General features: G+C 39.0%; 1 protein-coding gene across 1 annotated transcript in view; it reads right to left on the bottom strand.

Moving 5' to 3' along the window:
* Positions 1 to 1,232: 1,232 nt before the first annotated feature.
* The window catches only part of HECW2 (HECT, C2 and WW domain containing E3 ubiquitin protein ligase 2), a 119,441-nt gene continuing 109,413 nt past the window's right edge, over positions 1,233 to 11,260 (bottom strand). Inside the window, exons 26-28 of the mRNA XM_009331466.1 lie at positions 10,923 to 11,008; positions 9,375 to 9,487; positions 1,233 to 3,904 (exon numbers count right to left, since the gene is read on the bottom strand). Coding sequence (XP_009329741.1) covers positions 3,793 to 3,904; positions 9,375 to 9,487; positions 10,923 to 11,008 — 311 coding nt within the window. The 3' untranslated portion in view covers positions 1,233 to 3,792. The remainder of the gene's footprint in view (positions 3,905 to 9,374; positions 9,488 to 10,922; positions 11,009 to 11,260) is intronic.

The raw sequence follows: 11,260 nt of genomic DNA on the forward strand, positions 1-11,260 counted from the left end.
TTATATTGGATTTTATTCTGGATTGAAAGAAGGCTCTCCTGTGTTACCCTGCAAGGTGCTGCTGACGGTGTGACAGAGGTAGCAGACGGCTGTCTCCTGCCTGCTGTGGGTGTAAACACTGCTACCCTAACTGCTGCTGGTTTGCAGATTTTGAACAGGTAACTGCTTGCGACAGTAGGTGCCGCATTGCATAATTCCATTGATGGCAAGCTTTTGCGGTGTATTTAGGAGTGTTCTGGTTAAATTGGCTGCTGGCAGCGCCAGGTGAGCAAAGCACACCTCTGCTTGGCTGGGATGCTGGGAGCTGGGAAGAGGCGAGCATGGCCCTGGGGTGCCGGGGACAGAGGCCACTGGCACGCGCTGTGCTGCCAGGGGACCTGCTAGCTGCTTTTTGGCTAGCAACATGTGGCTCCGCTTCCCGGCAGAGCAGGGAACATGGGCATCTCACTTTAGCTCTTGTGGGCACCTCCCCAGCCAGACTTTGTCTGATGGAGATGCTGCAGGTTAAGTTAGTACAAGCTGTCATCACACTGTAGCTGAAGGGAATCTTTTGTGTGCTTCAGGTTGGCTGGCTTTTTTCCCTCCCTAAACGCAAAGCTCCTTAGCACCATCTGGAAAAGGTCTGAGGAGATAGAGAGCTTTCAGAAAGGCTTCTCAGACTTTCTCTATCTGGACCCTCACGCCTGCCACAGCACGTCATAAGCAAAAGCTCCATGGTCGCCTGTTGCAGTCATCTGCAGGACATGAAAGTTAGCTTTCACTTGGGACGCGTTTAACAGGAATGGCTTCCCACACCAAAGGGAGAATATTCCAAGCAGTAGCCAGGAGACGAGGGTATCTGAGAAAGCTCAGGCTTCCTTTCCTATACTCCCTCCCTGCTAATCTCTTCAGAGCAGCACCATCACTTGTATCATCACAAACAGCCAGCCAAGTGCTCGAGGCACCATAGGTAGCCATATCTCGGTAGCTAACTCCCCATCACTTTCAAATAGCGTTTTCCTAGAGTCCCCCAGGTGATATTGGCAGCAAAGCAGGAAGCAGCAGCTTCTCCTCAGTCTCTCTTGGTCTTAACGCTACAGGGATTCTGGATTTTTTTAATTTTTTTTTTAACTGACAGCTGCCCCACTGGTGACCCTGTCACATCGTTACAGAATACCGGATCATCATGACTGATTTCAATTATTTATATATGCATAAATACAGAACAAATGTGTGCAGTAGATATATTTAAATAAAAAAAATGACAAGATGCCTTTATTGTTTTCGATTTGTACAAAAGCATAACTTAAAAGGCAGACTAGTATAAACTTACTTTGTGCCAAATATTTAAACTGTTCATTCCAAAGAGTTTCTGGTTCAAAACTTGTAGATACAGTTTCCACCTGGGAAATCTCCTTTTTAGACCACAGATAACACAGTATTGTAAAATCAGAATTCTGCAGTCCTTCAACCAATCAAAAGCTGCATTCTGCTTCGAGTGCCAGAGTTTTAGCTACTCAGTGAATGGATCATATGAAACGTGAGCCATGCTGGAGTGACCTGATGAAAAGTCAGTTTGCCTACCGCTCATTCATGTACTGAAAAAAAGATGTGCATTAGGATCTGTGACATTAAATCTTAGCAAAGACTGATAAATATACGTGTAAAAATAGGGTGACATGTTTGGATTTTTCTTTGCTACTTCATACCAGCCAGAAGTAGTGTAAGAGAACTATGTTACTTAAGCGAGTCCCAGATGTCATGCAGAAAGCTCAGTTATTCCTGAAATAAATGCTTTCACTCTGATTTTGCAAGTGGGTTTTCCTTTGCACAGGTAACATTTTCTCAGTAAGCCTGAAGGGTTTTCTCAGTCTTTGCTGCCGTGACCACAGCTGCACTTGCCTTCCGACTTGGAGGGTGGAGTAGCAGTCTTTGCTGACGACATCTCCACAGACGTTCACCTCCGTTGGAAAAAAAATCCCACAAGACCAAGCAGGATACCTCCCTGGGATGCCTTTTCAAGTGTCTCTGAAGTGAGAATGTTACTTCAAAAGCTACTTTTCCCACAGAACAGGGCTTGCTGTGCTTCAGTGCTATCAAGAGGGCTCGCACAAAGCTGGATTCACGTTCTTGTCATCCAGTATCCAAGTGCAACTTCCTGGAATTTTAAAGTGTGGTGGATGCACTGCATGACAGCAGCTGTACAAGAAACGGCGCGCAGCTGCCCAAGTGTTCCACAAGACCATCTGGAGGAAAGTACCAAAAATAGATGCGAGCAAACCTCATGTATTTCAGCAAAATTAAGCATAAAGAAATTGGTGTCCATGCAGCGCTTGATATGCCATAAAAACCTCTTTCAAATAACATTTGATAAGAAAACTATTTATCAGTGAAAATGCAAGCTTAGACACTATGTGCAGTTTACATCTTGTAGGTGTTCACTGATACGGGACAGTGGCATTATGACCAGTGGCTCACCTTAAAGTAGGTTACTCATGGGTTTCCAAATGAGCTAGTGTTTTATGGTGCTGTACAAATAAAAGGTTGTGGGGAGTATATGAAATACCAGTATTAAACTCCACTGCATTAAGTTATCCAATGCATGAAAAATGACTCGGATGCATTTAAAATAAATGCATATTACAGTATCATGTATAGTATTATAAAATTATTACTTATGTGCACAGTCCTGATATCTATAGACATGGCACCGTGAAGAAAGCCTGGTTCCTAAGCATTTTTACAGATACTTTATAGTGATGTAATTTGCTGTCAGTCAGATCACAATGTCCCTTCAACTTTGGTACATTCAGTGCAAAGTATTTTTGGGAGTTTTTTACTCTTATAAAAATAAAAGGCATTTTTTTCCCTTGAGAGTGCTTAAAGAATAAACACTAGCAGAACGTCTGTTCAAGCATGGAAAGTGACAAAAACAGAAATAGCATTTTAGTTTGCTTGTTTCCTGTTCATACTCTAAGAAACATAATGTAATGAACCTATAAAAATAAACGGAAGTCACTGTGTTAGGGTTTTTTCCTGATACGCTGTGATAAATTGCTAGTTTCTTCTTAAAATAGTTTCCATGCAGTATAAAGCATAAAATCAGTCTTATTAAGTTCATTCTAACAGCTCATCTTTTGTCATACACACCACTGGCAAACACATTTCCACAAACCTCCTTAATGCAAGCCATTGTTGTTAGATCCTTTGTTGCTGACTTTCCTTCCAATTCACTTCTGCCCCAGGAACTTGAGCTCTATGGTGCACACCATGCAGGCACTCATAATCTTAGGTAAAGAAAGTACTGGATATGCTATTATAACATATGGCATAAAGTAATGTACCTTCGTGAATTTAAAAAAAAAAAATCTATTGTATGATTTTTTGATAATTTACTGGGTAGGTAAAGGGCTGAATGATTTCACATTTTGACTTGAATTTTCTATTCAACAACTTTGACGAAATCCAGTTTTCGGGTGCATGTCAGTTTTGCAGTAGCCAGGTTGATCACAACATGGGATCACGTTTCTTGTTTCCTCAGAACAGAAACTTAAGAAGTTTGGCCGTCCTGAAAAACCATGGATTGCAGACTCGGTTTTCCCTGCACATCAGGCACACTCTAGTTTCACTGTAGAGAATTCTGCCACTACCACAATGCTTTTTAATTGCTTCATAAGCTCTTTCATGGAACCTCATTACTTGAATTGCACCGTGAAACAATTTTCCTCTAGGAAATCCAATACAAACGTTCATTCACTCCTTGAGAAGACAGATCCACAAAAGTCCAATGAGCTGGGCACTGTGGTTTGCGTATCACTCAAGTCCAAAAGTACTTGTCTCTTCAACTGCTGTCAACAGTTTTTCATATAACATAGAGAATGATGGATAGGGGGGAAGGTCCAGACGATTGAAACAAGTGTGAGCCCTGAGGGGGGAAAAAAAAAAGAGGGGATGAAGAAGTACATTATTTAAAAAGTTCAAAAGAACACACAGACTGGTATGTGCTTGCGTAGAGATGGGCAGATAGTATTCTTTCAGAAGACTTTGTTCTGTCAAATGATGTTTTCCAATTGAACAGGTAGTGAGGTTTAATCTACTTTTTTTCTAATTAAAATAAGCCAGTCAGAAGCATTTATGAAGATGTTTAGAAACACACTGACAGCCCAAAAGGCGTGGGATAAATTTTATCCATTAAACATCCATGAGAAAAGAATAACATGGTACAATTCAAATAGCCTGTTCTGAAACTTTGGCTTTAAATGTATCTTCTGAGAAGTAGTATTTTTTCCTGTACTGATGATACTTGAATATTGTATTTGTAATCATAAACAAGATATTTCAGTACACTGAATATGCATAAGATATTAGATTTGATGACATATTAAAAAATACTCTAGATATACAGGAAACAATCCCACAGTAGGAAAGGAGAGACAAATTAGATGCTCTTCCTTCTACATTTCCTTGGCATATGGATCACGTTCTTGGGAAGTTACTGTTTGTGCTGATTTACACTATGTAGGTATCTGGCCCTGCAAGCCAACAACCTTTAGAATAATACTTTTTGTAATTACAGAAAACTATGCATGTACCTCTAGCATACCATCCTGCTTTCTTAAGAGGACAACCAGGTGGTTTATTTCTCAGTTTCCAAAGTCCATCTACTTCAGTTTTTTGACACACTTGGAACTGACTCTCAAAACCTCTTCCAGGGAACGAAAGGGAGATAATAGAAGTTTCTCCTCTTAGCAGAGTAATGGATATCATTGCCTGACCTCAGGGCAGGCTAAGGATAATACCTTCTAAAACACTATAGTGGATGAGCCTGCTCTAGTGAAATAGCGTAACTATTAATGCGATGGGTTCTTGAGGAAGAAATGACATGAAGAGAAGCTGGAAGAGACATCTTTTCTGCTCTGAAGCTTTGTACTAAAGCCTCACTTTAGACTGATTTTAGAGGATTAAAACCTTTTTGTATTTTGGCAGGTCTCTGTTTACAAATACTTTATTCTTTTGTAATAGAACACATCACCGAGTTATTTAAATACAATCCAGCTGAAAAACAAACTTTTCCAGCAGTGACCTGCCCTTCATCAGTATGACCCGTATTAGGCGTAAGTGTATAATGTCAATGGAAGGACTGAAAAAGCTCCCTGCTCGCAGCAAATGCAACTCATTTAACCTAACCACTCCCAGAAATCTGAGTGTCTACCACAGACCTGTACTGAGCTTTCTCTGAGCCAGAAAGTGCTGCCTTCCATGGGAGCAAATTTATTAATTGCCGTTTTAAGTGGCTCTCAGCTCCCAACTACGGGGATGGAACATGAAGCGAAGTGGGTTAATCTTGTTTGTTAAAAACATGAGCCCATTACAAACCCTCATTGAAGGTGAAACACTCAGTTACAAGCCTTATAAAAATATCAGGCTGAAGAAATGTATACACAGTACAGAAGGTCACACTATTATTATAAACAGTCCAAACATCAAATATGCAGTCACTTAAAAAAGCATTGAATTTTGCACCCTCCCCAAATACAGTACACTTAGAAGTATATTGCTAGTACATGCGGTATAGCAGAGAGGGCATTTCCCCACCCTGTATTCCAGGGGCCTGGTTAAATTTCTCCAACCTTCCAGCCCTCTAAGGCTCCTGGAGGAAAGCTTGCTTTGTACTCCTCATTTGCCTTTCCAAAAACCTTACAAAGTAATATCTGTGATATAGATTAAATTATTATTGCATTCCCCGCACTTTTAAAAAAAAAAAAAAAGAAGAAAGAAAAAAAAAAAAAGACATTTCCCTTTGAAGAAAGACTGATTTAGACCCAGCAGCAAATGGGCAACTGGAACTCAGCGATCCCTTGAGTTCAGTGTGGAGTGTGTCTTAGGCAATTAGCAGTCTAACCACATGCTTCTGCTGCACGGAGCTGACAGCCGCTCATTAGAACTATGGATCATGCTGTGTGGGCCGTAAAACCACAAATTATAAAAGACATAGTATATAATTAGCAAGGGATTCATTACAAACTGGTTTAATAGTACAGCAGCATGTTGTTTACATTTATTAAGAGAACTGAATTTTATCTTAATTTTGAGGGCAATTTTGAAAATGCAATCACCTACTTTGGAAAACCAAGTCATTAAAAAAGACAAAAACTTAAGATCTTTGTCTTCTGAGGGAATGCATGACTTTCTCACCCTAGCAAGCAACTTCATAAGTCTTTGAGAAGAAAGGTTTTGGGGTTGGTTGTTTTGGTTTTTTTTTTCCTCTGGACAGTATTTTCCCATTCCAACATTTCAAACCACGTGGGTACTAACTGTTCATCTTCCTGGACTCACATTTTATGAAAACATGAAAAACCATCTTGGTTCCTGAAGTCTAGATTCCCAATTAATCTCCCCTTCATTTTGATTATAGTAGTAAAATAGAGTGACTTAGGGTTAAAATCCAGCAGTCAGACATAAATACTATTTGCATGTGAATGATCACATGCACATATATATAATGTACAGCAATGAGCCTGGAACCAATTTCTCAGCATGTAAGTGAATTGAAAGAGTAACAGTCCCTCCACCGATTTAGTGTAATCTACAACACCGTGCGAAAGAAGGTAGTAGAAGTGGCATCGGGGATAGCAATAGTTAAAGTAATGATGATCTTTTCAGGGCCTTTTACATGCTAATGACTTACTAGTGTAAAAGACAGTGATACAAGCTAGGCAACCTAATATGTGCCTCACAGAAATCTCACTATTTTGATTCAGCAGAACCGATTACACAGCAGTCAGAACAGTGGGAACTAGGTAGACATCTAGTAAATACTTTTATGTTTATATTCACAGCTGCTTAGACCACAATCACATACCTAAGTATATTGGTTGCCTTCTGTGTCTCAAAATCAGGAAGAAGAGGTGGGAATGGGTATTTCTGTGTATTTTCAGCAGTGCAATTTTTTTTTTAGAAACAGAGGAAGAAACAAAATCCACTGACTTGTTGAGTCCTAGCTTTTGCCACCTTCACACCAAGTATTATCAAATTTCACAAGCACTCCCACTGAAATCAAAAGGGCAATTTGCAAAGTATAACACTGCTATGAGTGAGTGACGGTGCCTTAACACAAATGCTTTAGTTATCTGGGAATCAGTAAGAGTCACAGAGTCCTAGGGCAGCATTCTCAGCAGATGCAGCAATGTGTTTACCCCTGTAGGCCTTGTTTGGAAACCTCTTGAAAGTTTGCTACTTGGGGTCGTTAACGATGTCTTACCTTCAAGCCAGTACTACTTGGTGTTTGCACAGTAAGTCTTTGAAGCTGGTGAGACACAGGCTGAAGATACACTGCGTGCAGGAACTAGATATGTAAAAATGCAAATACTCCTCTCTGCTTAGGGCTTAGCCTATTTAAGCATAAATGTGGAAGATCATTTATTTTTTATGAGATCAAGGTTCCACGTATGAATGCCAGGAATTGCCAGCTCATGACAACCGTAGGTGTTTGTCATATGCAGTTGTTTATTTTAACAAAACAAGTGTGTTAGTTTATTTTAATTCTCACACTTGTTAAAAGTGATGTTAAAAGCTATCCACAGAGACAAAAATCAAATGTTTCCTAAGCAAGGGAATCATGAATGACACTTCAAGGGCATGGTACATTCTCCTAAGTGTGAAGAGTTGGCATTTCCCCTACACTTGCTGAACACCTTATGGTAGCAAAGATTCTCAACATGTTTCTCCATATTGCACTAGATGAAGAAGTTTTATTCTGCAGTTTATTACAACCAGGGCTCTATGTAACATTTTCAGAGAAAATTCTGAGCATCCTGTTCAGGCATGTCCTGACCTTTTCCACGCTGCAAGCTGTGCTTGTTAGCACCAGGAATTCCAGTATTAGAGACTGTATGGAAAAACTCCCACAATCTCTTTTAACTTGAACTCACAAAGAAATCTTACATTTTGAAGTCAGAAATTATTTTAAAAAAACAAAGCTTTTGCTTTTTAAACAGAATCAAAGCTAGTCCATAGGTCAATCATAATCAAGCTATAAAGTGGACTTACCGGGCAACAAGGTATCACTAGGTCCCCAAAAGATATTAGAGTATTTGATTTGAAATAGCAACTTCCAGGATTTGCTTATCTTTAATCCTCAGTTGCCTGGCTCTCGTTTGTACTGTAAACTGGGAAGATGGCTTTGTTTAAAGATCACCTGCTGTGTCTGTGGATTTTACAGTGCCACTTCTGCATCTTTGACTTTCTCAGTGCGGTTCAAATGGCAGCCTGCAGGCAGGAGCCGACCCAGGAGACATCTCTGCCTCTGACTTTATGCTGGAGGAAAAAGCTAAGTGTTGTTGGTCAAAGAAACTCTCTGTGTGTCTGACAGCTGCCTTGTGTCTAAAAAGAGACTTTGAATGCACCTTACTCCTGAGGAATCTTGTTTAAGAGGAATGGGCTAGAATTAGGGTTGAATTTCCTCCATTATGACCCCAGCCGAAGACTACTACCACAGGCTATAAGCAGCATACTAAACCTGAGATCTGATTAAGTGGAGTTAGTTCACCCACACTCCGCACACTAATCTGTATTTCTAACCACTGTTAACCCATTCTAGAGGCTACAGAATTATAGAACTGGATGAAAGGAAATCTAGAAACATATCAGCCTGATCACAATATAGAAAAGGCTAGATCCTGCCTTGTACAACTCAACTCCTGCTTTCGTATCTTGAACTCTCATGCTCTTCCTTTACCCTTTTCACGTATTTCAATTGACCCTACTTGTACTCTTTGAAATCTTCACCTTCTCTTGTCCCTGTGCTGCCTCTTAAGTCAAATGAGAGGTACCTCAAACCCCTCCTCAAAATGCACCTCTTCTGCAGTTCATAACTTGCCTCCTCCATATTTGTTAACACTCTTGACATCAGACAAAGCATAAAAATTACGTGACTAAACTATACTGTAAAGGCTGTGTGTGTCTAATCCAAAAAGTCTGGTATTAGCTTTCACTCAGAGTCACAAGTGCTATTTAATTTTAATTCATATTAATCTTTGCTCCTAAGTGATGAACTGCATGTTCAGGAAGTAAATACTGCACATTTAATCAAAATATAACAAAATCAAATTCAGAAGTAGTTATCATTCTAATATAAGTTTCCATGAAAAAAGCATTACAATACGGATGTCGGCCACAGTTACACTGCCTTGTCCATGTTACGAGAAAAAAAACTGCATTCAAAGAAGAACGGATGCATCAGACACTGGAACAATGGGGAAGTAAATTTTCATGTAAGGCATAGTATATTTGCATATTCAGTTAAAACTGGTTCACGTTTCTCAAACAGCTTATCTATAATCCCAGTAACTGATAATTCTAAAGTATCTCTAGCATTAATGCACACACAGCTGTACCTTGGAAGAGCAGTGATCTTCCCCCACTTCTCTACACAAAATCTTCTCGGACCATTGCTGCCCCGTAGAGAGGCAAATCCTTCATAAGGTATGCTGGACGTGCCTGTAACAAACTGCCAGCGCAAACAAAACATCACGGATATTGGATACACAGATGATGCGGGTTAGAAATTTATTTATATCAGCATACCCACTGAAGTCCAAATGCTTATGTAAAAGCATTTGCAAAGTAAAGAAACTTGTGAGGCACAAGTAATAAATGCTACTTTAAATGGAGGCTAAGGGAAAAGAGACCATTTCCTGATAGGGCTCTAGAAAAGACAACTTACCAGATTAATTTCTTTCAAAGGTTTCTCTTTGAAAGAGTAATTATGCTACATAAATACTGTAGAATAAAACACTATTAATATCAAGTTACTTAAATTTAGGCCTAAGTGAGTTTTTCCCTATTGTTTTTATTCTGTGTAAAGAGGAACTAATAGAAAAGTAATCATATATGATAATGGCTTCGTGTTAAGCCTTTTCGGCCATGTGGATTTCAATATCTTTATAAACCATTATTAAATACTATTAAGGAAAGGACTAAATTCTGAAGGTTAGGTAGAATCCCACTGACATTTGCTGAAATACTGTCTATTGAGCAGATGTAGTTAGAACCTGTCATGAACAGATCAAACATGGTTTTTGACAGATCAGAGGCTACTTAATTTTTAATGCTCTGGATATGATAAAAACTTTTGCCTAACAGATGTGATAGGAACATATAAGCATACATCTCTGCCTCTCCATCAAATGAGATGTCCTGCACTGCTTTTTACAGACCTTTTTTTAAGTACTTAAACATATAAAAAAAGAAAATCCTTGATCAATACTCATACAGGTAACTCAATGGTCAGATGCAAATTGTGAATTGTTAAAAACAGTGGATTTCATAACAGATCAAGAACATGGTATGGTTTGAGGTGGGTGTTTGTCTGGTTTTTTACAGCTATGGTAGACATAATCTGAACTTAAAAAAAATTAACTCAATAGTAAACCCACATGTATAAATATTCCTCTGTTGAGAGGTTTTCATCCTTCATCAGCAGGATGACTGGATTCTGCAGGCTGACTTAGTGAAAATGGAATTGGACTGATTTTCGGGTTTTCATCATTATTTTCTAATTTGAGGCACTTTAACTTCCATCTAAGCTTTCTCCTTCCTAAGCTGTACAAATATTATTAAAATTTCTACCTAATGATATAACCAATTACACAGTTTTCCTTTTCTAGCTTTACTAGTCTTAATGTACTTTTAATCAAACAATAGTAAAGGATTATTGGCATCAGATACTTTATATTAAATGTATTTTTAACTTAGAATTCTATAAAAACAGCTGTGAGCTTCAGTCACTTAAAAGTATTACAGTTAGTCTCTGAGGATTGCCAGGTTATTTGCACTAGCCAGCATCACCATCATTTTTGGATGTCATAAACCTGGATGGGACTAGTTTGGCATCTAATTTTAATGATGCACACTATTTCTACACAGATCAGCTGATTTCTTACCTGTAAAAGTCTTAGTCGTTGTTCATTGTTGAACCTTTCCACAGCAGCCCAGAACCACCGAATGACAATGTGATTGTCATGATAACCTGTTAAAACAAGAAGAGCCTTTATACCTTTAAGTGCTACAAAAGCAGTTGAGAGAATAGTTAATAAGTTTTTCCTAGTTCGGCCCTCATCACAATAATGCCATATTTTGTTATCCCATTGCAGCAAAGGACAGGAGGTGAGAGAAGAATACTCCTAAAATTTTTAAAAATCTTAAAGGCAGAGAATTGCTTTACTATGACAAAAAGGAGTGAAATCTCTTTTGCAAGCATTTCTTCCATTAATCAATCACT

This window comes from Pygoscelis adeliae, unplaced genomic scaffold, assembly GCF_000699105.1.
Source record: "Pygoscelis adeliae isolate BGI_AS28 unplaced genomic scaffold, ASM69910v1 Scaffold160, whole genome shotgun sequence".
NCBI classification, from domain to species: Eukaryota; Metazoa; Chordata; class Aves; order Sphenisciformes; family Spheniscidae; genus Pygoscelis; species Pygoscelis adeliae.